At 41.3% G+C, this 27,636-nt stretch overlaps 1 protein-coding gene across 3 annotated transcripts in view; it reads left to right on the top strand.

Annotated features, from left to right (window-relative positions):
• The window catches only part of TPP2 (tripeptidyl peptidase 2), a 65,061-nt gene that overhangs the window by 15,413 nt on the left and 22,012 nt on the right, over nt 1-27,636 (top strand). For all 3 annotated transcript variants that reach the window (XM_004577365.4, XM_004577366.3, XM_058670500.1), the window contains exons 5-19: nt 391-515; nt 5,498-5,661; nt 6,714-6,868; nt 7,437-7,513; nt 9,031-9,158; nt 10,539-10,638; nt 13,372-13,520; nt 15,146-15,261; nt 19,215-19,383; nt 19,715-19,872; nt 20,842-20,918; nt 23,374-23,480; nt 25,022-25,176; nt 26,224-26,340; nt 26,531-26,631. In XM_004577365.4, the coding sequence (XP_004577422.2) occupies nt 391-515; nt 5,498-5,661; nt 6,714-6,868; nt 7,437-7,513; nt 9,031-9,158; nt 10,539-10,638; nt 13,372-13,520; nt 15,146-15,261; nt 19,215-19,383; nt 19,715-19,872; nt 20,842-20,918; nt 23,374-23,480; nt 25,022-25,176; nt 26,224-26,340; nt 26,531-26,631 (1,898 nt within the window). The remainder of the gene's footprint in view (nt 1-390; nt 516-5,497; nt 5,662-6,713; nt 6,869-7,436; nt 7,514-9,030; nt 9,159-10,538; nt 10,639-13,371; nt 13,521-15,145; nt 15,262-19,214; nt 19,384-19,714; nt 19,873-20,841; nt 20,919-23,373; nt 23,481-25,021; nt 25,177-26,223; nt 26,341-26,530; nt 26,632-27,636) is intronic.

Raw genomic sequence — 27,636 nt, 5'->3', positions numbered from 1 at the left:
TTACATTTACTATTTATTTGGATCCATAAGCAAATTTGAGAAAAGGTCCTGATATTAACATCTAAAAGTCTATGAATAATGTATGTCATAGCAATTTTCTTTTAGAATTTCTTGTGTGATTGAGGTATATAGAGTACAGATTAATGACCAGCATATCTTGACCACGGGAAATGACCAACATTCAGCAATGTCTTTCCCAAAAGAAATTTTTTTATGTTGAATATTCATTGTTATCTGCTTTGTTTAAACTGCAGGTTACATAGGTATAAAAAGAAAAATTTTTTACAATTTCCAGGGTAAAATGATTTTATTATTGGTTGCAATTAATACAAATTTCAGAAATAAACAGATTTCAAAATATATTATTAATCTTATTTTCTAAATTTTTAGGCAAATAAGCTAATCAAGGAGGAGCTTCAGAGTCAAGTTGAGTTGTTAAATTCTTTTGAGAAAAAATATAGTGACCCTGGGCCTGTGTATGACTGCCTGGTATGGCATGATGGCGAAGCCTGGAGGTAAAATTTATGTATTTTATAGACCTCTCTCATTTAAAAATTGTTTTTATTTACTCTGCAGAACAGGAAATCCTTAGAGCTATGCAGTATCATCCATTGAAATATTTGAGAGGCAAATTGACTTTTAAGTAGTTTTGAGCTTTCTGGTAGTATTTTTTTTTTAAGATTTATTTATTTTTATTACAAAGTCAGATATACAGAGAGGAGGAGAGACAGAGAGGAAGATCTTCCGTCCGATGGTTCATTCCCCAAGTGAGCTGCAACGGGCCGGTGCGCGCCGATCCGATGCTGGGAACCTGGAACCTCCTCCAGGTCTCCCACGCGGGTGCAGTGTCCCAAGGCATTGGGCCGTCCTCGACTGCTTTCCCAGGCCACAAGCAGAGAGCTGGATGGGAAGTGGAGCTGCCGGGATTAGAACCGGCGCCCATATGGGATCCCGGGGTGTGTGTTCAAGGCGAGGACTTTAGCTGCTAGGCCATGCCGCTGGGCCCTCTAGTAGTATTTTTAACATTAAACCTGATCTGTAACTATTTTAAACAAACTTACCTCATGAACTGTCTTAACGACAGTGGTTGTTGATACACGTGAAAATATTCCTGAGTGAAATTGGATAATGTGGAAAGTAGCTACAAGTGAATATTGCAAAAACATTTTAAGGACAAAAGAGGAAAATTGAGTGAAGATTTACATAGAACCTAAGTTGAAGCTCCAAGTGTAATGACAGTGGCTGAAAGGTCAGTGCAGAAATCCGAGCGTGCAGCCTGCAGCGCATGGTTTAGCCCGCCTAACCTGTTCCACTGTTAACTAGGATTCTAACAGTTCATGTTCCAAGGAGTGTCTGCAGCCTGCAGCGCATGGTTTAACCCGCCTAACCTGTTCCACTGTTAACTAGGATTCTAACAGTTCATGTTCCAAGGAGTGTCTGCAGCCTGCAGCGCATGGTTTAGCCCGCCTAACCTGTTCCACTGTTAACTAGGATTCTAACAGTTCATGTTCCAAGGAGTGTCTGCAGCCTGCAGCGCATGGTTTAACCCGCCTAACCTGTTCCACTGTTAACTAGGATTCTAACAGTTGATGTTCCAAGACACAGTAAACACTAAATGTAAATGTAGCCAGCTGCTCCTAGTACTATTTCTGTCATTACAGTTCAGTTTTTTCAGTTACCTCTCATACACCTTTCTGTTTCTTAGTGCTTCCAAATTGCAGTTGTGTTTTTTGGAGCTAGTTGCATGTCTTCTTGAGTCACTATCTTCATGAAAAAAATATATGTTCTTGTTAAGAAATCTAGGTGCATGTGTGTTTTAGGGTTTCTGCAATAAATTAGAGACATTTTTTTGAAACTTGATAATGAATAATTTTGAAGTTTGAGTTCCTGCTCATGTTTTATAAGATGTGGCAGTTAGAAAACATGATGTGAATGCTTCTGTTCTCAGCTTTTTCACCTTTACAGTGTATTTTTTTTCAGAGGCCCTTGCTGTCACATGTGTAGATAGTAATTCATAATCTTGTGGTAAATGTTTGAAATGTTCAGCTGAATGAGAAATTCCTACTGAGGATTGGAGGTATTCATAAAATATCTGCATATACTTGTTACAATCCAGATAGTAAATACTAGTGCAGCTTTCATGTGCAGAATAGATCTCCCTTATCCACTGGGATTACATTCCAAGGTCCCCAGAGGATGTCTGGAACTGCTTAAGACCAAACCCTATGTATGCTATTGTTTTCATACAAAAATACATACATGAATTCAGTGCCTTTTCCATCTCAGTTAAGTAGTTACACCTTGTACTCAAGTGTAACTTTTGTAGTTTGACGTATGATAGCAAAATAATGTGAGTTTCTTTTTTTCTTCACAATTTCATGGGTAGAAGACATTTTTTAAAATGTAAATTCTACTTTTTACCTTTTCGCTTACAGAAAGCTGTGACTTTTCAGGTGGGTTCAGGTTGCCAGCGTCATCAGTCCTGTGCTCTGGAGCTATTACTAAGTAAAGGAGTAAAATTAGTATAGACATGGTGAGACTGTGGTGATCGATTTGATAGACCAGATGGCTGACAGGTTACTGCTCAGTGGGTCACACTGCATGGCTACTTTGGAAAAGGGGATGATTCATATAACAGGCAGGATGTGATGAGAGGCAGAGTCATGAAAACAGAGGGAAAGACAGAGACTGAGAGGAGGAAATCTGTGTGCTGAGTCACTCCCCAGATGGCACAATGGCTAAAGATAAGGCAGGTAGAACCCAAGAGCCTGGCACTTCATCTGGGGCCCAAGTACTTGGGCCATCTGATGCTGCAAACCTGTGCTCTTAACGGCATACCACTGTTATAAGCCAGCACTTTCACCTTCTGTGTGCAATGCTAGCAACAAGATTTTTGGTTTTTTTTTAAGAGTTCTATATTTATTTGAAAGGCAGAATGAGAAAGAGGGAATGACAGGGAGAATCTTTCATCTGGCTCACTCCCCAGGTGACCTCACTGGGACTGGGCCAGCCAAACACTCCATCCCAGTGTGCTCCACTCAGCCTTCCCAGGTGCATGAGCAGAGAGCTGGATCAGAAATTGAGCCACCAGAAGCTAAACCAGTGCGCCAGTGTGTGATGCCAGGGTTGCAACTGGTGGCTAAACCCACTGTATAACAGTAGCAGCCCTGTTGCTCAATGTGTTACTGAAGATGATTCACAACTTAAAACCTAGGAATTATTTCTGGCATGTTTTGTCTAGTATTTCCAAATTGTTGTTAACCGCAGGTTAAACTGTAGATGACTAGGACTCACTGTACTAGGTTATTTTGTTTGGTGTGCACCTGTCGCTCTGAGTCCAAATGCGTATTAGTTTTTTTTTTTTTTTTTTTTTTATTACAAAGTCAGATATACAGAGAGGAGGAGAGACAGAGAGGAAGATCTTCCATCCGATGATTCACTGCCCAAGTGTGCCGCAACGGGCCGGTGCGCGCCAATGATGCCGGGAACCTGGAACATCTTCCAGGTCTCCCACGCAGGTGCAGTGTCCCAACGCATTGGGCCATCCTCGACTGCTTTCCCAGGCCACAAGCGGGGAGCTGGATGGGAAGTGGAGCAGCCGGGATTAGAACCAGCGCCCATATGGGATCCCGGCAGGGTCAAGGCGAGGACTTTAGCCGCTAGGCCACGCCGCCGGGCACTAAATCCGTATTAGTTTTGAACATTTTCCCCCAAAATACCTTTTTAAAGTAGTTTTCTTTCTTAAGGCTTTGCTTTTATTTATTTATTTTTACTTTATTTATTTGAAAGGCAGAATTAGAGGGAGATACAGTTATTTTAAGATTTATTTTTATTGGAAAGGCAGATATAGAAAGAGGAGGAGAGACAGAGCGGAAGATCTATCGTCTGCTGATTTACTCACCAAGTAGCCACCACAGTCAGAACTGAGCCAATCTGAAGTCGGGAGCCATGAGCTTCTTCTGGGTCTGCCCCACAGGCTTGGGGTCCCAAGGCTTTGGGCTCTCCTTGGCTGCTTTCCAGGGGCACAAGCAGGGAGCTGGATGGGAAGTGGAGCTGCCAGGATTAGAACCGGTGCGTGTCTGGGATCCTGGTGTGTCAAGTTGAGGACTTTAGCCGCTAGGCCACACGCCAGGCCTGAGAGGCAGATCTTTCATCTACTATTTTACTCCCCAAATGACTGCTGTTTCAAGTGGAACTCAGGATCCCAGAGCTTTTTCCAGATCTTGCACATGGATGGAGAAGCTGGCACTCTTACAGGATGCTGGCATTGCATGTGGGAGCTTAACCACTTTGCCACAGTGGTGGCCCTTCCCTAAAAACTGTTGTGATTTTTTGTTGTTGTTGAAAGACATAGATGGCTTTGATGGCAGAGGAGAAAGATGCAGAGGGCATCAGAAGAACTGTGAGAGTTTTGTTGGGGTCACACAGTGTGATGGGAGATCAAGGGCCAGGCATAAGGACATTGTGGGGTTACAGACTTAGGCTAGGAACCATTGGAAAACATAGAGGATGAGACTTGAAATCACTGACTGTGTGCCTAATTGCTGCAGGAGAAACGAAGGGAAGAGACTGTAGGTGACCCTCATCTTAGGTGCTGACGAATCATAAGTTTTGAAATAAAATATGCTGCTAACTGTAGCAAATAGAAGATTTAGTGGCATACTTTTAACCTTTTAAACTCAACCCTGATTCCACCTGTTACACTGCTTTCTCTTTGTCTTTTCCCACAAAAGTATTTAGTTGTCTATACCAGGGTGTAGTCCATATTTTTTGAAAGGCTGATAACAGCACTTTGAGCTGTCACATTGGCAGAAGCATCAAAACAAGCTTTTGGGGATTCTTCCAAACTGTTATAATTAGTTAATGAAATAGATATTGTTCAGAATATATGATAAGAACACTCTCATTGTGTTGTACTGTAGTGGACTTTAGTTAATGTTATCAATGTTGGAAATTTGTTTTAAAACACCATTCTTATTCTTTAAAAAGCAAGGTAAATGTGTAATAGCCAAGAACTTAATATTGATTTTTAAATGTTGTACATTTGTGACTCTTCAATCAAACTATGTTCTAAAGGCATTTGGAATGTATATATTTTAAAAGTTAACAAAATAAAGAAATGTAAATAGTACTTTCTGTGAAAGATAATTATTTAAGACTTTTAAAATGAGACGACCAAACCCATGTACAGTTTGTCATTTCAAGAAGCCCGCATAAGCTTCTTGTAAAGAAGAAATAAGAAGTAAAGTCAGGCCAGTGTTTCTACACTATTTAAACTTGTCCAAAGCTTTAGGTCAAGCTTTGGTTCTGATTTCTCAGGTGGCCGGATGGTTTTCTGAGGTTTTGTGATGGACGGGAGGAATCATGAATTTTTGTGCATGGTATTTGTCATAATAGGAATAGATAGTATGAAGAGAATTGAGAAACCATATTATGTGATCTTCAGAAAAGTGAAGAATTGATTAAAGTTTGCTGTCTACTCTTTGTTAATTAACAGAGCCTGCATTGATTCAAATGAAGATGGGGACTTGAGTAAAGCAACAGTGTTGAGAAACTACAAAGAGGCCCAAGAGTATGGCTCTTTTGGCACAGCTGAGATGTTGAATTACTCTGTTAATATATATGATGATGGCAACCTACTCTCGATTGTGACCAGTGGAGGTATTCTGTTCCTGACTTTCTAATGAGAAACATTTCTGTAGCACCGAGCAACGCATACAGAATTCAGTGTAGAGGTCTCACCTGGTAGACTAGTTTTGAAACCATGTTTTTCAACTTGACTCAGTAGCAAAGGTTGTTTGTTTTGTCATAATGCTGAAGGGTTTATTCTAGCAGTGATTCAACAGAAAGTTGAAGTGTAATGTTCTCCGTAAATTACAGCTATTTTGTCATCTCTTGTATAAATGGATTAATTCATACTTTCGTGTGTGTGTGTAGCTCAACCTTATTTTTGTTTACTTCATGTCAGAGCACAGAAGTAGCTCATACTTGTTGTGTATCTATGGATTCTTACATATTATGTATTCATTTTTTGTTAATGGATGTTTTGTTAATTGATAAATGAACCTTTGGGTTTTTTGTTTTGTTTTGTTTTGTTTTTTAATGATGCTGCTGTGATGTCTTGGTATATATACACCTGCATTTCTCTGTGATTTTAATTTGATTTTCTGAAATGACTGATGGAATTGTATTTTCCCATTTCCCACTTGATAGCCTCTTATGAAATGTCTTTGTCATAAATTTCACCCATTTGAGATGAGGTCTTTGCACACACACACACACAGAAGTATTTGTTTTCTAAAGATTTATTTTATTTTTATTACAAAGTCAGATATACAGAGAGGAGGAGAGATAGAGAGGAAGTGGAGCTGCCGGGATTAGAACCAGCGACCATATGGGATCCTGGCGCATTCAAGGCGAGGACCTTAGCCACTAGGCCATGCCGCCGGGCCCGAGAAGTATTTTTTTTAACATATATATTCTGGATATAAGGTTTTGTTTGTGACTTGGAATTTTGCTTTCAATGAACGGGTGGAATCAGAGTAGAGAATAGTATATATAATTCATGGAGTTTGAATTCATGAATTATTTGTAAGTGATATATTAATACATAGATCAGACTTTTATCATTTTATCAAGATTGATAATAGGCAGATTGAATCGTTAGAATTTTGTCAGTAAGAACATTTTGTTATTTTGACCTCTTCCTTTAGGAGCTCACGGGACACACGTAGCGAGTATAGCTGCTGGGCATTTTCCAGAAGAACCTGAACGGAATGGCGTAGCTCCTGGTGCTCAGATTCTTTCCATCAAGATTGGTGATACCAGGCTAAGCACAATGGAAACAGGCACAGGCCTCATAAGAGCAGTGAGTACCTGTCAGTCATGGAGTGAAAAGCTTCAAGGATTGAGGGTGTTGGGTATTTTTTAAGCTGGTAAGGATACATGAAATATACAAGACTAAGAAAAATGCTTACTTATTTTTAAATTATATTAAAAATTTACTAGAATTCTTTGGCTTAAACTTTGTTTACAAATTTGTTGTAGTTTTCATTTTTAGTAAATCTCAGCAGATGATTTTGAGATTAAAAAAAATTGTGAGCCAACTTCCATCAGCTTTAGAGGAATTTATCAGCTCAGTATTCTGTAGTTCATTTTAACATTTGAAATGGATTTTAGAATGTAGAAGGCCCATTTGGTTCCCTCTATCTGTCACCCTCCTTGACCTTACTCCATTCTGGAAATGTTAGTTTTATTTTTGTTTGCTACTTAGTATTCTGGTATTTTATTTTTTTTGTACCTCACCAGATTCCTAGCAGTAACTTAGTGATCAGGGTAGGATTTGTTAAAGAAATTAAGATTATTTGCGTTTGTTTTAGCAAGTAAGCTATTTCTGTAAATTCCTACTTAATATAGAGTTTTAATATTTTTAATAGATGATAGAAGTTATAAATCACAAGTGTGATCTTGTAAACTACAGCTATGGAGAAGCAACTCACTGGCCAAATGCTGGGTGAGTATTGTCGGCCATGGAGTCTCATTGGCTGAAGAGCCTAAAATGTCTTTCACAGATGGTTAAATGTCACAGTGGAAAACCAAGGATTACGGTGGTTAGCTGGTAACTGTCTTCTGGGTCCTAGGCCCTACTTTGTTGTTTATGATCTCAGTCTCAAGCATAGTGGCCTCTCGGCTCTTACCTTGGTTAGTCTAACCTTGCAGGTCTTCCTAACAGCTTGCAGATCTCTGGTGTTTGTAGAACATGTGGGCCATCCCTGTAAGTACTCCCACCGGAGTACTGTGACCCAGAAACCTCTGTCAGCTGTGCTGCCTGACTGACCGTGAGCCCTGCTGATGCCCTGTTGTTGTCTTCAGTGACTCTGTACTGATGGGACACTGATTGTCTCCATGTCTCCTCATCCATGTCGGTGTCTTTCACTGCCAAATCCAGTGCCGGGGCCCTAGCCTCCTGTTGCTTGGCTTTTTTCTTCATAGCAATAACAATTTGAAATTACCTTAGATTATTTGCTTATTGATCACCTGTCCCTCACTGCCACCAAGCCATTCAGACAAACTTAGCAGTAGGGTTCTTTAAAGTCCTGTCAATGGATAAGTGACCAAACAAGACCCTGTCATTTGCCCTTGTTAAACAGGCCGATTTTCTCTGGTCTCAGGTTCCTTGTGAGATGTCGTTTGCTGCTCTGCTAACACACACCCAGTCATGCTCAGTCATTCCATTCCTTAACAGCCTTGCCTCCTCACTTCCCTCTGACTCTGACATTCATCCCTTTGGTTAGTTTTTCCCTGCTAGTCTTTCCGTGCTCAGATTAACCCTGTACTTTTAAATTAACTTGGGTTTCTTCTTCAGAACCTGACTTTGTCACCTTCAGTTATGACAGTACGTTTTTTTCACTTGCTGTCCGGTTCTAACGCGATTCTTCTGTATTAAAATCGTGCGCTTAAGTGCTTCCTCTGCTTGATTTCCCCTTCATTTTTGCAATGAAAAATAACATTTTTAACTTAAACAGTTCTGATTATAAACATACATATGGATTTCCAGAGTAGGTCCTACTGTAGGCGTTATTTGAAGTGGGGGTGGAAGTTAAACCAGGCATTGCCCCACTACGCGGTCATTGTTAACATTTTAGTATTTTGTTAATATTTACTGCTTTTTAGTACTACAAAGTAATCTATCATTTTCTTAACATGTCTTTCCTTCATTGAGACTCAATTGTACTGTGTCCCTTAAAATGGCTTTATCAAGTCCCACCTAATACTAGATATGCCAGAATTTATGTAACCATGTATTTGAATAAAACCTTTATTCTATAAACTCCTCGTGAGCAGGACCCCATTATTTTAGTTGAGAAAGTGTACTCGGTAATTCTAATGTACAACCTCTTTTAGCCATTGTTTTAATTCTGTAATGTGGAACCCATTTTTAGTCTCGTTTTAATACAAATCTTATTTGAAAGTTAGTATGTCTATTAAAATGTGACAGTTTCTTATGTTTAAAGGATTTCTCTTTTTCAGGAGAATTTGTGAAGTGATTAATGAGGCAGTCTGGAAGCACAATATAATTTATGTGTCAAGTGCTGGAAATAATGGTCCATGCCTTTCTACAGTTGGTTGTCCAGGTGGAACTACATCAAGTGTGATAGGTTAGTTTCCTGTTTCAGAAGTAGGATTGTTTAAAGCCCAGTTGATTGCAGGATTCATCATATGGCAATTGTGATTCTGCTGTGTAGAAATACAACTTAAGCTTCTACTCAGAACTGTCCGTTAGAGGATCAGCTTAACTAGAACTTACAGTCCAAAATAGACTAATGGACCAGTGTTGGCACAAACGAGTAAGTCACTGCCCGCAGTCCTGGCGCCCCGAATCGGGGCCATTTGCAGTCCCTCTTGCTCCACTTCCATTCCAACTCCCTCTTGGTGCACCTTGGAATGCAGCAAGTGATGGCCTAAATGTCAGTACCCATGTGGGTGCCCAGGTAGAGTTCTTGCCTGCTGGCTTTTGCCTGGCCCAGCCCTGGCTGTGGCACCAATTTGAGAAATGGATGAGTGGATAGAAGAAAGCTCTGTATCTTGTCCCCTCTGCCTTTCAAATATAGAAAAGAAATCTTACAAATAAAAGAAGACCAGTATAAAAGGATTAATAGATTTACAGAGTCAAAGTTTAGGTACATTAATATGTGTAATTCACCAAACAATCCCATAAGATACTTGTTATATGTTTTTAAAGGTTCATTTATTTATTTGAAAAAGTTCCAAAGTAAAAGATCTTCCTCATACTAGTTCACTCCCCCAAATGACCACAATAGCCAGGCTGGAAGCCAATAGCCAGGAGTTTCTGCAAGTTCTAACACGTGGGTCAGAATCCCAAGCACATGGCCCCTCTACTACTTCTTTCCCAGGCACAGTAACAGAGAGTTGGATCAGAAGTGGAGCAGCTGGGACTCAAACTGGTACCCTAATGGGGTGCCAATCCTACAGATGGTGGCTTTACACACTACACCACAACACCAGCCCCAAGACAGTTGTTAGTATTATGGCTGATATAAAGTTATGTTCTCTTGTTTCTTATTACATTTTCTTTCTTTTTTAAAGATTTATTTTTATTGGAAAGTCGGATTTACAGAGCAAAAAGGAGACAGAGAGGAAGATCTTCTATCCATTGTTTCACTCTTCAAGTGGCCGCAATGGCCAGAGCTGAGCCAATCCAAAGCCAGGAGCCAGGAGCTTCCTCCTGGTCTCCCATGCAGGTGCAGGGTCCCAAGGCCTGGGCCATATTCGACTGCTTTCCTAGGCTACCTGCAGGGAACTGGATGGGAAGTGTAACAGTGGGATACAAACCAATGCCCAAATGGGATCCTAGTGTGTGCAAGGCAAGGACTTGAGACACTAGGCTGCTGTGCTGGGCCCCCTTTTCATAAGTGAGACAACTGTTGTAAAATATTATACAGTGTATCCAGATGAATAATGGATTTGGAATTGGGATCTGCATTTTGTTTGGGAAGGTGATTGGATTTCTTTCCCAGGTGTTGGTGCTTATGTTTCTCCTGATATGATGGTTGCTGAGTACTCCCTGAGAGAGAAACTGCCTGCAAATCAGTACACGTGGTCTTCTCGAGGCCCCAGGTAGGTGCGAGGAGAACCTGGGCCCACTGCGTGTGCTTGGTCATTTTTACATAGTTTGGAGAGGCAATGCTTTAGATAATTTTACCTGTTCTTTCTATTGGCTTTTTACTTTTTCAGCATTTACATTTTGATTTGCAATCTCATCTTAGATAATTGAGGAAATAAAATACAGTTACTCTGTTGCATGAATGATATGACGTAACTGTTCAGAGGGTATATCCTTATGTCCCTGTAAAGGACGTGTAAAGAATATCTTCAGAAAGGAGCAAGGATATTCTTTTCAATAATTTTGATGTTCGAGTTTTGGTGGAAAAATATAAAATGTGCCCTTTTCTCCAGCGTCACACTTATTGTGCTTCCCTGTGTTCATGTTTTGAAGTCACAACCTGAGTAATTGTTGGGGATCTTTAAGTAAGCAAGTTCTAAACAACAATTGAAATTCATCTGTTTTGATTTCCTGCACTCCATTGATGTGTGTTTATCTGATTCCAGAAACTGAGTATCTTTCTCGGGAGGTATATTAAATCCTAATTTGTGTGATGCTTCATATGGCATCACTGCAAATGCCTTTTAAAAAGAAATGCCTGTCTTAACCCCTTAAACCTGTTTGGAGTTAATTTTTCAAAACAATCTTTGAATTCACTTGAGTAAATGCTTTATTGTCTAGAACACAAGGACAGTGTGTGCTGTGGTTCAGAATACCACTGTAGGATGAGGAGGTTACAGAAGTGGGAGCATTACGTGAGCCTCTCTCGAAGTGCTGATGGCGCTGGCCTTGAGGATGGGGAGGGTGTGGGAGGCGGGGAAGGGAACACCGAGAGGAAGGGCAGCGTGAACTCAGAGAATAACTGGTAGTCTTGTGTGTTAGAGTGTAAAACAGATACTAAGGGGTGGAGGAAAATAGGGTCATGAAAGTTGGTTGGGACCAGGTCAAATGTGATGATCAGTTCTCGGAGTTATAGGTATCTTCTTAGACTTCTCCAGGTAATTTTTCTTTAAAGAATATTTATTTCAGCAATTTAGTGTAAACTCTTTGGCAATGAAAGCAACCACATGAATGACTAGGCTTCATCTCGTACATAGACTGCCCTAATTAGCCCCAGAATACCGCTGAACTGGATTGCCTACGGTTAACATGTTGAATTGTTAAAAGTTTTTAAATTATTACTTTTATTTTCAAAACTGAGTTTGAAGTTTTAAGCTTTGTGTTATAATCTATAAAGAAGCAAAGTATTGGGGAATTTTAAACCATTTTTCCTGATCTTATTTGGCATAGAAGATGTAAGGAATTTTTTTTTAATATCAAACATTAGTGAATTGAAAGGAAAACTTGGATTAAGACACTATTCACATACTGCAAAGAAGTGAGAGAATTTATTTTACTTTTACTGTGTAATAAAATACTTTTGCATATATTTAACTATTAGGATATAAAATCCAAAAATTGGGTGCTATTCCCCAAACAATATGTATTGTGGCAGTCATTGAAAAAGCAGTACCTTTCAGATGGTCAGACTTGAACATTTATTTACTTGATTTCCTGGTGCTTCTTTTTAAAGACAGAGTATCAAATAAAGTCTACATAAGCACATTTTATTTTTATTGCATGTTATAATTTAGAAGAGAAATGTCACTAGTTTATTCTTAATTATAAGGAAAATGTTTCTTAAAACATTTATGGAATAATGTTCTGAACATGTGAAATGTCTTTATTATTTAGCTACTCTAACAGTAGAGAATTAATAAAGAATAAAAAGTAATCAGGATTCAACGCTGTTCCCAAATATTTTTCGACTGTGAAGTACTCAGTGATCATTGTGAATGTCAGTAGACAGTATGTAGTATACCCAAGAATGCTCATTTTCTGTGATAGGTACAAGTGACCTTCTCACAAGTGTCCTTTGAATCATCATTCTAGAGGCCGGAATAGCAGCAGTTCACCTGGCTCAGGGAGAAGGGTAGAGGCAGGAGGTGCAGCGGCCTCTGGGGGCCTTTCGGTGTGCTTTCCAGGAGTAGGGAGTAGTGTAGAGTGACGTTCATTTGGGAGAGAGGACAGAGCTGTGTTGGATGCCAGTGTTACTCAGTAAACTGCGCTGAGCCGAAGCCTCAGCTGGGCCATCGTGCTAATCTTACACACTGTCTTGAGGTAAATCTGAGTTGAACTGTGCTATAAGTGTGAACACCAAATTTTGAACATTTAGCATAAGAAAATAGCTCATGTTTATATCCTATTTTTACATGTCCAGGTAAGTAAAATGCAGTCTTATAATTCATTTGACCAGCCTTTTGCTAGCTTTAGCTTTTAAAAATGTGGACCATAGAGAATTTAAAATCACATGTAACCTGCACTAGATTTCTGTTGCACAGTGCAGTGTTAGACTTGAAGACAGAGGAAATGCAGCAACTTTATACACATTGGAGACTGTCTTCAGGGAGCTTGAACACCTTAATTTTTGCTGTCTAAATATTCCTGCATCTTTGGCCTATTAAACGTAAGCCCAGGGGCATGCACACAGAGATTTCTGTCAACTTAGAAATGTTTGTAATGAGAACTGCACTAGATATGTTTTACCCATGCCTCCCTGGAATAATGTCTGTCATTATTTGGAATGAGTACAAAATAGCGCATGATGTTGCACTATAGTTAATTTATTGACCAGTGATCTTTTTAAGACTGCCCATCTATATCCAGCTTTCACAATCATAAACCAACTTCAATGGCTTTCTATATAGTGCTGATGGGGCCCTTGGCGTGAGTATTAGTGCACCAGGAGGAGCCATTGCTTCTGTGCCGAACTGGACACTGAGGGGCACGCAGCTAATGAACGGGACGTCCATGTCTTCCCCCAACGCTTGTGGTGGCATTGCCCTAGTACTTTCAGGTAAGCACCTTCCCGCAGATGAATGTTTTAGTTTTTAGCAAACATATCGCAGAATTAATCAAGTCCCGGGGAAAATTAAAACTTAAGGTAGAGAATAGTGTATGATAATTTTTGAAAATGTTTACTTGTAATTATTTGGCAGGCAGGGTGATAGAGACACAGGAGATTCTTCTATGCACTGATTCCCTCCCCAAATGCCTGCGAGAGCTGGGCTGAGCCAGGCCAGGGCAAGAGGCTGAAGCTCCGAGGGGTCCCTCACGTGGGTGAAAGGGACCGAGTACTGCAGCCCAGACTTGAACCAGGAACCAATACAAAATACAAGCACCCCCAAAGTGTAGTTTAATCCACAATCCCTGCCCTGATAGTGGTAATGTGATTGTATATTCATTCATTCAGAACAAATGCTTGTAAATTTATGGACTATCTGCTATTAGTCAAGCAATATTTTACTGAACTTAGTGAAAAAAATAGTTTTTACTATAGTCAAGAGAGGCAGACTTTAAACAAAATAAACTTTGTATTTCATGTTATAAGCTGTGAAGCAAAAGAAGTAGTAAGGGAAGTGGCAATTGCTCGGGTGGTAAGTGGTATTTAAGTAGTGTGGTGTCGGTGTTGGCTGAGACGCACGTTAGGGGAGCCAGGCTGCTGTGAAACTCCTGCCTCGGAAGTGTCCCTCACTCCCATCTTTTCTCCGTCCCCCCCTTTGCCGTACTCCTGTGCCCTTGCACATTGTGTGCTGTATACACTGGTGCCCAGGAGTTGCCAGCACAAGAGACTTAAATCATTCACTGGACTGAATGTAAATGCTTAGGATGCGTTTTTACATGACTTTCTGACCTCCTCGTTAGTCCTGGTCAGCCTCACCAAATACTTACAAGGTCTCTGTGCCTCTCCGCTTAGCATCCTCTCTGCCGCTTTTTGGCCTTGCGGACTCATATACCATCTGAAAGATCCAGCTGTTCTGTCAGTTATGATGGAACGGTGCAGTTTTGCATTGGCATTAACACAGTCACTGGATTTGCTCTTACAGCAGTGTCATGTTTGTGTGTTTCATCAACTATCAAGGGACAGGAGTGATGATGTGTAGTTCCTTTTATTCTGACAACAGTCAGTAGCACAAGGCTGTCAGATTGCAAACCTCCACATTCGTTCTTGGAAAAATAATAGTTCCCAGTTCTCGGACCTTATCCTGAAATCCTGGGATGTTTTTCATACATACCAAACCATGGAATCCAGATCTCAGAGATTCTGAATGAGTTTGTTAGACCTAAAGGTCTTTTTTACTCTTTGAAGTTCCCCTGGTGTTTACAATATCCATTTAAAAACACTGCCAGCAACTTTACTGTTTGACCAGGACTGTTTTTTAAAGACAGTGTCATTCAAATGCCTTTCGGGGTCTCCATATTTTTGTGTTGCCTCTTCATAGACTGTATCACTGCCACTGCCTGGAAGCAGATTCTTAGCGAATGGGATCTTGTGTGATGCAGGCAGTCTGAGTCAGATTGTTTATTTCAGTTATAAGATTTATATTAAAATGAATCAAAGTATTAAAGTATGATCAGGGTCCGGGGAAGTTGGAAAAATGGAAATGTTTAATACTTTCTTATTTACATTTTTAATTCCAGGTCTGAAAGCTAATAATGTTGACTACACAGTTCATTCAGTTAGAAGAGCTCTAGAAAACACTGCAGTGAAGGCTGACAATATAGAAGTATTTGCCCAAGGACATGGTATTATTCAGGTATTGTTACCTGTATAAGTGATTGATGGGTGATATATTTTTTTGAAGATTTATTTTTATTGGAAAGGCAGATATACAGAGAAGAGGGGGGAGAGAGAGGAGGATCTTCTGTCTACTGATTCACTCCCCAAGTGGGCATAAGGGCTGCAGCTGAGCTGATCTGAAGCCAGGAACCCAGAGCCTCCTCTGGGTCTCCCACATGGGTGCAGGATCCCAAGGCTTTGGGCTGTCCTTGACTGCTTTCCCAGGCCATAAACAGGGAGCTGGATGGGAAACGGGGCAGCCGGGATTAGAACCGGCACCCATATAGGATCCTGCTGCATGGCGAGGACTTTAGCTGCTAGGCTATTGCACTGGGCCCAATATATGATATTTTCGTAGTGGATGCTTATTTTTTTTTAATAATCTTTTTCTATTATACTTTTTACAGTCTTTACATTGTTAATTAGGGTAAAAAGGTTCAAGGCCTATAGGAAAGTGGGTAAGGCTATTATTTCCATATTGTTTCCTTCATGTTTAAAGGGGGGTATTAAGGGAGAAGGCCCACCCAATTTCCCACCCTTCCCAGGTCCTGGATGTAGGGCATGCTCCGAGGTTCTTGCTCAAGTGGTTTCCATAGTTCACCAGTTATGAATCACTGTCAATCTTGCCACTCCAAGCACAATGAGGTCTTTGAAGAATTCACTGATTGACATAGTCCATCATAGAGTCTCCATTTGCCCAGTATTTCACTGCCGACACATAGCTGAGATGGTTGTTTGACCTGTTCTGTCTTCTGTCTTTTCTTGGTTAGGGTTCTGAGTCCAGCATTTCGATTGGGGTGATCTCCAAAGAAACTTTGTCTGAGGTGTCCTCAGACCAGATTCTTGTATGTACTAGCAAGTACAGGGCCCAGCACAGTCCATTGCCCTGATCAGCTGGTGGTTGCAATCGCTGGGTTGGTTCTGTTTTCAGCCCCGGCTTCCACTGGAACCCATGGGTGTTGCAGTCCAGCCTGGTTCTGCCCAGCGCATACTCGGCCCTCGCATAAACCAGTGGGAGCTGCAGCCTAGTTGGAGCAACCTGCAATAACCCCCACCAGGCCCGCCCCCCTACCCTGGTTTGCCAGTATGTGTAGCAGACTGGTCCAGTCTGTCCCACATCCCATTTGGCTCTCATACATGTCAATGGGTATTAAAGCTTAGTTCCATCTAACCAGCTCACTATGCAGCCCACACAGATGTTGTTGGGTATCTGTCTAGCCACCCCAGCCCCTGTCCTAGTTTTCATGCCCTCCCGTGTAAGTGGTAACCCAAGAGGGAGGAGCCCACTATTTCCCTCCCAGACCTCTCCCACTCCCTTATTATGTACTCTCCAGGTAGTTCAGTGGTTTGACTTGACAGAATTAGACCCCAGTGCCAGCTTCTGCCAGCTGATGCTGTGGCTAAGCCCAAACAAGCCTCACCCACTCTAATTTTGCACCAGTAAGAATCATCAGCCCAGCCCAGCCTATCCCTGATCTGGTCCACATGAGGCGCACAGGTGTTGTAGCCCTGCCTAGTCTGGTCTGCCCCCATCCCAGCTCAAACTCTCCAGTGGGAGTAGCTGTCCAGCAAGGGAACCACCCCTTATTCCCCTGCCGGCTCTGCCTCCTCCTTTCCTGGTTCTCACGTGTGCAGGTTGGGCGCTATGGTCATATCCGGTACAGGCATCCTCACCTTGGCATTCCGTATTGTGCACTAGTTTTTGTTGCGACTGAACCTGGCTCGACCCACACTGTTCTGGTGCTTGGATTTGCCAGTGGATGACATGTACTGATTCAGCCTGGTCTGCCTCCAACCCATGCTAAATGTATGCCAGTGGGAAACCCTCCATGGCCTATTCTGGGCTGTTTCCCATCATGCTTCTTGCGCTTACCTGCTAGTTCTGTGTCCTGCCAGAGGAGTTGCCCAGGCTCCTCCATCAGAACCTGTCTCAATGCCAGATTTTGCGCATACCAGTGGGTCCATGAGCCAGCCCTACTCAGTTCACCTCCTGTCCTAGCAGGAACAGTGGCTTTTCCTGACTGGCCTTCAACCCAAGCTGGTTATTGCTGTTGGATATTTCAGCCCAGCCATGGCTCGTCCATACCCATACATGGCTCATCCATACCCGTACATGGCTCACACATGGTTCAGTAGGGGTTGAGACCTTGCCTAGTCCATCCCCCATCTACCCTGGTCCTCCAGGACACCAGAGGGTGTTCGAGTCTGACCAGGCTCGGTGCGTCCAATCCCAGTCCACACTTGTGCCAAGGGAGACGACAACCGTTTCCTGATCAGAACGCAGCCCCCATTCCAGGCCACCGCCCCTTGGTGGAAACCTCAACCCAGTTAGGGTGTCCCCTTAGCTTCCCAACTGGGTCTGTTCCCAGCCGTAGATCATGTGCCTGCCAGTGGTTGGTCTGTTTCAGCTTGACTCAGCCCCTCACCTGTCCTGGCCTCTACCTTAGACACTGTGGCTTAGCACCCCTGGCTCATGCAGACGAGTAGGTGCAAGAGCCTAGCTCAGCATGAACTGTGCTCCATCCTGGTCTCTAGTTTTGCTTGTGGGCTAAGGTTTGCTCAGTCCTGCCCCATCCACCCTGTTCCATTACCAATTGACACATTAGCCAGCTGTTGGAGCTACTTTGCCCAGCTTGTCCGACCCCCAGGTCTGGACCATATGTTCACCAGCGGAAGCTATGACTCGCCAAGGGAGTTTCCCAAGATCCTACACTTAATTCACTCCCAGACCCAGTTCTCATACCTGCCATTGGGTTTAGGCCAGCGCCCAGCGTATTCTGGCCTTCCATTTGGCCTTGTATGAGCTGGTGAATGTTGCAGCCCGGCCGACCCCACACCCTATTCAGGATGCACATTTGGGTGCTGCTGCCTTGACCAGTCCAGACTGTTGTGGGTTCCTTTACCTGTGATTGATGGCAGGCTCGTTGGTCACACCTAGCTTAGTCCATCACCACCCCAACCCTCAAGCTAACCAGTGGGGCTAGAATTTCCACAGGGTATGGCCCACACATCCCCCACAGAATCTACCCCCAGATATGGTTCTCGAGCATTAGTTAATGTAATGGCCATACTTAATGTGACCCCTCTCCTGATCCATCATCATGTCATGTAACAGGATATGATTCTGCTGGACAAGCCCCGAGCCATAGCTTTTGCATGGACTGGTATTTGGTGGTCAACATTGTTCAGTGATTACAAGTTTTTCAAAGGAAGAGTTACTGTCATTGGGAATCTTTGTGATTGATTCGCGTCCTAGAAGCTCAGTGGGTTCAAACTGGAGCTACCAAAGCAGCGATTCAAAGAACCAAAACCCCAGAGGTCCCGGCTGGGTGGCCAGCAGGCGGAGCCTGGCACCAAATGGCGCACTGGCCGCCCGGGACAGCTCACCACGTGCACGTGGTGGCTGGCGTCTGGGATCCAGGCATGAGACACCCCGTCCTGAGACCCACCAGCAGCCAGGAGGCTGCTGGAAGTTTAAACTCCCAGGTCCAAGGTCGTGCCCCAGTGGATACTTACTGTGTAACACTATTACAACAGTCACTCACCCTATCTAAATTTTAAATTTCATGGCTTTAGAACTCTGAACAAAAGGATACAAAAGCAGATTTTGGTAAAGAAATGTGCTGGATGGAGGACATGTGAAATAAAATCAAAGCAGAAAAGTAGAGACAAAAACTTGACAGTTCCAGTGGCAACTGCCTTAGCTTCTGGATTAGGTCACTTGAAAATAATGTGTGCAATGCAGGATGCATCCAGTGGTAAATGGCTGACATTTTGTGTAGAAATGTGCAGGTGTAAAATGGAAGAGAAATGCTAAGTTTTCACTTGTACTTTGCCACATCTAAAATCCAGTTGGTTAATATTTTGCAACCTAATATTTTCTTCATTCTACAATTTATGTCTATTTGTGTCTTTTATATTCTCTTGTAGGTTGATAAAGCCTATGACTACCTCATTCAGAACACATCATTTGCCAACAAGTTAGGTTTCACTGTTACTGTTGGGAATAACCGTGGCATCTACCTCCGAGATCCTGTGCAGGTGGCTGCACCCTCAGACCACGGCGTCGGCATTGAACCTGTGTTTCCAGAGAACACAGGTGAGCAGGAGGCAGTAATGAGTGGGTGCACTCAGTTTGTGGTTTGAATGAGTGATGTTGGACTTAAGAGGAAATAGCTCAGTTAAAAATACCGATTAAATTGTTTAAGGTCATAGCCATGTTTGATAGATTATGAATGGATCCCAAGTACAGTGAAATGTGAGGAAGATTCCTTCCTGGTTTTGTGTCGGATGGCTGCTCATGTCCAGGGTATTACACAGCCAGCCAAACACACCACATTCCTAGACTGAAGATAGCACTGTTTAATGAAGGAAAGTTGGAAAAGCCAAAGAAAAACTAATTTCTGATTTTTGTTTTTTTTAAATGCCAGAAAACTCTGAAAAAATATCCCTTCAGCTCCATTTAGCTTTAACTTCAAATTCATCTTGGGTTCAGTGTCCCAGCCATTTGGAACTCATGAATCAATGTAGACACATAAACATACGTGTGGATCCCAGGGGATTAAGAGAAGGATTACATTATACAGAGGTATTGGCTTACCTTCAGTTTTATCTATCTTTACTCTTTTCAAAATGTTTAAAAGGTAAAAATAAAGGATTCCAAGTCTGTTTGCAGTACATTGCGTTCTTGTTAAGAAACAGCAAAACCTTTCCACTTGCTGGATTTTCCAGTTCTTTTGTTAAATCTGTATTCATTTGAGCAGTAAGGAACTTTAAAATTACCCTGTGGAGGTAGCTAATTGACCTAGCGGTTGGTACCATATCCCATATCAAGTACCTGGGCTTAAATCCTGGCTCATTTCCTTAACCAGCTCACTGCCGATACTCACCCTGTAGGACATTAGTGAAGTCTCAGGTATGAGACGTTCCTGCCAGCCATTGTGGGAGAGCTGGAATGTGTCCAGAGCTCCCAGTTTGGGCCTGGCCTAACCCAGTCCGAGGGCATTTGAAGAATGAGGCAGTGGATTGGGGCGTTTGTGCATTCTGTATCTCAAGGGATTATTTATGACAAATGTTTTTTAAAATGTGGAAAAATGAAGAGAAAGAAGCAAATGCCTTCTCAAGTACACTTTTCCTCTGATTTGTCCTTTGTTTTGCTCTGCTAAACATTGGTTAGTTAACATTTACCTCCCACTTGAAGAAAACGGGTTCATCGAACAGTAGCAAGCAAGCATAGAATGTAGTAGTAGTGTCTGTCTCACAACTTGTCAGTGACAGTAATTTAAACTAATTGCACTTGAGAGTAATTAATGTACATTCTTTTTGTACTTGATGTCCCATTTCCTCATTAATCTGAATTAGAGATTGTTAACACATATACTTGATTGTGCTTTTTTGCTATTAATATTGTAGAGTCAGGAAACTGATATTAATTTGTGTTTAGGACAGTTTGACTTGAAAATTAGATTATTTTGTGACTGACAGAGTAATTATACTTGATGTTCTGCTTTTGTGAAAGTTTGTTTATGAAAATTGATACCTGCTGTTCTTTTTCAAGGTGTGTGGCTATGATATAGCATCCCCAAATGCAGGTCCTCTTTTCAGAGTTCCAATCACCACGGTGATAGCAGCAAAGTAAGTCACGGGTTATTCACAGCTTGCTGTGACGTCCGACTTTTCAGTGGTGTTTATGGAATAATGTGTACTTGTCCAGGGTTATTAGGGCAGAACCAGGTAACAGCTGATTCCTGCAGCTGCTGCCACCAGAGTGATTGATTCCCTCTGTATCACCTTCCTCTTTCCTGGCCTGGAGGATATGACAGGATGTCTTCATTCGCAGCATCCTTTTCATGCTTCTTTATCTGGGGTTTCGCCCTTAGTTCTGCTTTTCTAGTCTCCTGTGTATTCCAAACTCTTCATTTTCCCTTTGTCTCAGTCTGAAACTAGGGCTTTCAGAACTGCTGTTAAACTTCGTGACTAAAACGCATAGTTACATCACAGAGCAGCAAGCTCCCTACATTATACCACGATGACCCCACAGGAGTGCAGCCCCAGTTAGTGGTTCCTGTCATCACGTGCTGTAAGCGGCTCATTCATTCTAACACCAAATGTTTTAAGGACTTGCACATTCGGGTCGTTTGCTTCAGTTATCTTGCCATCCCCAAGTGAGACAGTCTCTTGTTTGCAGTACCTTGATCCAGTATGTGATAATTTCTCATTTAATTTCTGCACTCCTTAAAGATGAGATGATAACGCCTCCCTTTATGAGTTCCATATATAAGACAATAAAATATAAAATGTTCGGTAGTTAAAGGATTAAATTGGGATTTTGAGAATCCACAGACAAATGAAAGTTCTAAATTAGTGATTCTATTGAATTGCTCAGGTAAATATTAAGTTGTACGAGGTCTTAACCTTGAGAAACGTGCAGTGAAATTGAGGATGTTAAATTGTAAAATTACGATGAACATGGGTAATTCACATAGTTAGATGCCAGCCATATGTTCTGAAGTCCAGTGGGGGTCTAGACAAGGTAACAAATAAGGATTTTAGGTTTCTGCTAATGCTCTTGGGGAAGTATCTGTGCTCTCTTTGAGTAACCACATATTCTACTTTCTGTTGCTGCTACTGGCTCTCCAGAGCTCATAGGAAATCTTTGTTAAGCCCATGGAAAATGTGTATTCCAAAAAGCAATGCCTGGATTTCAAGATTTTTCACAACAGAATAAGCATCTTTTAATTCCTTTTTTCCATGAATATTATTAAGTGCTCTCATATAACACTAAATGTCTCCACTTGTTCTTTTTTCCCCACTGGAGTTAGGAGCATGGTTGGTTTGTTTTTTGTTTTTTGTTTTTTTTTGTAAAATCTCTAGCTGGTAAGAACAATACGTTTCACTTAATAGGTGCTAATCACGTTTGTGTCCATACTAACGAGAGTTTGTCTCTAGAATACACCTAGTGCTCCCGTAGCAGATGGTTTTACAATGGACCTTTGTGCTTAATTTATTTCTTACAAAATTAGTATTTTCAGATTTTAAATTTTTTTACCAAGATATAGTCTTGTTAGTAGTTCTCCCCTTTCCTTTTCCTTTCTTTTCTCCCCATTTCCCCCCCACACACACCTTTCATCCCCACATTCCTAAGTTGTTCAGTAACAGAGTTGAACATTCTGCTGTTTAAGTACATAGTAGCATTACGGGTAGAAACAAAGAGAATCTAGTATCATTACCTAGGTATATTTAACTGTTTCACATTTATTCTTAATTGTTCAGTAACATAGGAGTGTTTTGGCACCTACCAGAGAGTTTAGTTAAATAACAATCTTATAATAATGTTTATGATGCTATTGGTGTCACAGAGCATGGTTTTTGATTTTACTAATAATCACTGGACAGTCCAGAATCTGATAGTAGTCAGTTCTGTAAGTGTTGTTGAATTACTTTAACAAAAAGAAGTAGAGTATGTAAGCTCAGGAAAGCATGAGAGCTTTTTAAAAGCCTAGTATCTGTGTAATTGGTAGAGTTTAAAATAAGGCCCAGCTTGATGGCCCAGTGGCTAAATCCTCACCTTGCAACCTCTGGGATCCCATGTGGGCCCCAGTTCATGTCCTGGCTGTCCCACTTCCCATCCACCTCCCTGCTTGTGTCCTGGGAAAGCAGTCGAGGATGGCCCAAAGTCTTGGGACTCTGCATCTGCATTGGAGACCCAAAAGAGGCTCCTGGCTTCAAATCGACTCAGCTCTGGCCATTGCAGCCACTTGGGGAGTGAACCAACATATGGAAGATCTTTCACTGTCACCTCTCTGTAAATCTGCCTTTCAACAAAAAAGAGAAATGTTTTTAAAAATTTTAATGGATAAGTAGAGAAGTTCACCTGTACTCTACAGTGCAAAAATCACCTGTTAATATATTCCAAAAATGAAACATAGTGCACGTGCTACTTTGCAACTAGCTTGTAAATGCATGTGTTTATTTCTGATGAACTTTTCCTTTACATTTATTGAGCAAAATCTGGAGTGCCTGGGGTTATTGCAAATGTGAGACTATTGTCATAAAAACATCACATTTAGTAATTTATTTTTATTTTCAGAGTAAATGAATCATCACATTATGATGTGGCCTTTGCAGACGTACACTTTAAGCCTGGTCAGATTCGAAGGCATTTTATTGAAGTTCCTGAGGGTGCAACATGGGCTGGTAAGTACAAGTCTGTGTCTGCAAACCTCCCTTCGTGCATGTGCCGCTTCTTTAATGGTTGTGACTGGAGTACATGAGCATATGGGTTTTTTTCTCTTGTATTTGGCACCTTGCTGTTAGGTTCAAGCTGTGTGTACTTACGCATTTAGTACAAATCAATCTAATCACATAGCACTTGCTTACACCCCAAGAGGTTAAACTTTCAGATCTGTGGTAACTAATACACAGAGTACTCCCCCCAAAAAATGGGATTTCTGTGATCAAGGTTGACATTTTGAGATTTGATTACTGTTTACAGTCTTTGTGCTCTTGAGGAATAGTAGGGATTTTTGTTTTTACTATTTGCTATATGTTGATATCTTTACCTAATAGAGTGTTAAACCTGTGTGAAGTGAAATGCAAGTATGTCATTGTAAAAATTTGAATAAAAAGGAAAGAGAGTGTTGGGAAACGTGGCATGAGGGAGGGCAGAGTGGGTGGTGTCACTGTGCTCCTAAATCTGTAGTTTGAAACTTGATCACTTTAAAGAAGATATTTTTTAGAATCACTGAATAGGAGGGGTCATGGCACTGTGGTTAAGATGCTGCCCGAAACACCCACATCCCACGTGGGCGCTCCCTGTCCATTCTGGCTTCTTACTAATGAATGCATTCCTTGGGTGGCATCCGGTCATGTCTCAAGTGCTCAGCCCCTGCCATCCACATGGGAGACGGTGGGTCAAGTCAAGCCTGGCTGCTGTCCCTGTTTGTGTACAAAGGGGATGAGGATGTGGGAGGGGTTTACATTTCAAATACATAAATCAGTAAATGTTAGAAACAAGAAATGTACCGCAGGTGAGGCCTATTTAGTTAGGTAGAAATGTTATCATAATGTTAGATTTGCTGCTCCAAGCAGCTGATTAGGTTCTGAGAGCTGGCTCTTTTTCTGCTTGTCCCAGTTAACAGGAGAGCCAAGGTGTGCTTCAGTCCCCTTGCGCTCCAGGAGCAGCTGTATGACTACGCTGAGCTGGTTTTACAATGATTTTGGTTTGGTTCCAAGCTAGGCCACAAAGTGAAATCCAGTATGTGTAGTTCTAATGCTCACACTATATACAAGCGAACAGGACACACATAGACCTAGAAGGAGAAGCTGGGGGAAATGAACAGTTAATAGAACCTAGGTTTCCAAAATTTTGTAGCCTTCTTTCCTTTACCATTTATTACTTGGTTTCAACTAAAACAGAAGGAAAGGACGGAATTACTTACACAATTATTTATACAATGTGCAGATAATAATTTGTACATTGCTAATAGCTTAATGTTTCTTGGTGTTTGGTGCATGATAATTGTTCAATATCAATTTATTTCATATAAAAATATTCTACCCTTCCAGCCTTACTAATATCGTGTTCTTTTTTTTAGAAAATAGTATGTTTTTCATTTTTTAAATGTCATTTTATTTGTAGTATTTATTCTTAAAGAAATGGTCATTTTAAAACTCATTTCTTTGCATTTTAAGTCCTTAACAATCCAAAAACTTTGCATCTCTGCTTCCTTATCTAGAAGTTACCGTGTGTTCATGTTCTTCTGAGGTGTCAGCCAAGTTTGTTCTTCATGCTGTGCAGCTTGTGAAGCAGAGAGCCTATCGAAGTCATGAGTTCTATAAGTTTTGCTCCCTTCCAGAAAAAGGAACACTGACTGAAGCGTTTCCTGTCCTTGTAAGTGTGGATTGCCATTTGCAATCCTGAACAATTGATGAAAATTAACACTGAGTATTAGAATTTAATGTTGTAACTTGCATTCAAAGGACATTGGAAGTTTATGTTTTTGTTATTGTCAAATACGTGAAATAGAAAGATAATTAACTTACTTGAAAGCAAGTCTGACCTTAACATTCATGTCTTTGTAACTCTGCAATAATTTAGGCAAAGAGAAGTGCTAGTTGGTAGATTCTGACTCCTTAGGACTGGACCATGATCTGGGTTGCTGCCTCATGAGTAGACCGGTCTCTTAGATTTTCCTGCATCTCACGTAACTTATGAATGTTCATGTACTGAGAATCCATGTTGTAGGTGAAGCTGGTGCAGGTCTCCATCCTCTTCCCTTCTGAGTTAGAAACGATGACAAGTGTGTCCTCTGCAGAAGCAGAGTATGCTCATGTCGCCTCCGACACTTGCCACTTCGCATTTACATATGGTGTCATCTTTCTCCTATAGCTTCATTTCTGGAAACTTTTATTTGTGCTCTGTTCGTAATTCATTTTAAACTTCCCGATTCACTGATTACTGGAAACCTTAATTTAAAACCCAGTGCTAGGAGACAGTTTTATTTGATTGTTGTTTAACTTTTTAATAGGAAGGAAAATGTTAGTGAACATCTCATTTTGCTTTGGTTGCCGGTGGTTGGTGAAAATGCCTTAACAGTCATCCTTTATCTTGTCATTATTGTCGATCTTTTTTTTTTCTCCTAGTTCTTTATTCCATGTTGTTTTTTTCAACACATATTATTATGTGTGCTTTCAAAAGCTGCCTGAAATCTCTTTTGACAAGAAGTACAGGATGATGTCTAAATAACTGTGTATGCAAATACTGGCACCCTGTCTGTACAATGGGAATTTGTCATTTTCCTAGCTGGTAGGAGTTCCTTGAGTTGTCTTACTTTAAACAGGAAAATTTTGAAAGCATGAAATGCCTTTGTAATAACTAATATTTATATTATGAAATTTGAGCAAAAATAAGAGATCTTTATGACATTTTTATTTGTAGGGTGGAAAAGCAATTGAATTCTGCATTGCTCGTTGGTGGGCAAGTCTTAGTGATGTCAATATTGATTATACCATTTCTTTCCATGGGATTGTGTGTACTGCTCCTCAGTTAAACATTGTAAGTCCTACAGTATTTCCATCCTTTTGAATATCAGTTGCTTTTATTATTGAAAAATATTTTCATTGGTTACATTTAAATAGTAGGCTTTGTTCATGGATATTTACATACTTTTCAGTCTATACACTTATTTTTTAACAAATTATTTTTAGTAAGGTATGAGGCAATAATTTGATAATATCCTTTGTAGCATGCTTCGGAAGGAATCAACCGTTTTGATGTTCAGTCCTCCTTGAAATACGAAGATCTGGCTCCTTGCATCACTTTGAAGAGCTGGGTCCAAACATTGCGGTATTGTTCAAATGTTCAATGTCATTAGGGATAGATTTCCTATACTCTTTGGGAAGCATTTTTTTTTTAACGTTTTTTTTTTGTTTGTTTAATGTTTGTTTATAATTTTCTACTTGAAAGAGCAACAGAAAGAAAAATAGAGATCACCCATCTACTGCTTCACTCCTCAAGTTCCTGCAATAGCCAGGACTGGGCCAGACCTAAGCTAAGAATTCCGGGTGGGTCTCCCACATGATTGTCAAGGGCCATCAGCTGCCGTCTCCTAGGATGCACTACCAGAAAGCTAGATCTCAAGTGGAGTTCCGGCCTCGAGCCAACACTCCGGTGGGAGATGCTGGCATCCTGAGTAACATAATTCCCGGAACCATGGTGCCCAGCCACGGTCAGTGTTGTAATCCCTTTAAACACCACAGGTAAACATCCATTCCTTTCCTGCCTGATTAAGCTCAGCTGTGTCTTAAGACAAAGCCCAGCAGCAGCATCCAGGCTGCCTGTCACACTTCACTGACAGGATTATGAATGGGGAATATGCAATCCCAGCTGTGAGTGACAGCATCAGTGGACATTAACCATTCTGTTTCTTGCTATAAAGAAAGAAAATTAAGCAGTCTAGTATTTTTACGACAACATGTTTGGAAGCAGGACGCTGACCTGTACTCACATATTCACTGCATTATAAAGATACATGGTTTTTATGGTTTCTATGACCAGTCTATATCAGCATGAAGCGAAATCGCAACTACATTAGGGTGTTTTGGTGCAGTGAGAAGCTAATCCTTGAGATGAGGTGTGGTTTGAGTCCCACTCCTCTTTGACCCTAGCTTCCTGATGCTTCCTAGCAAAGGTTGCCCTAGTACTTATGCCCCCCGTATGCAAGGCTGGGCTCTGTGTCTTGGCCTGGCCCACGTCTGGGTGTTGCTGGCATTCGAGGACTAACCCAGCAGGTGAGGGAGATCTCTGTGTTTCTGTGCATGCGTGCATGTGTGTATGATTTTGCCTTTCAAG

This window comes from Ochotona princeps, chromosome 12, assembly GCF_030435755.1.
Source record: "Ochotona princeps isolate mOchPri1 chromosome 12, mOchPri1.hap1, whole genome shotgun sequence".
In the NCBI taxonomy this organism is placed as follows: domain Eukaryota; kingdom Metazoa; phylum Chordata; class Mammalia; order Lagomorpha; family Ochotonidae; genus Ochotona; species Ochotona princeps.
Note: the sequence above shows the minus strand (reverse complement) of the source record. Positions and strands in the feature narration are given on the sequence as shown.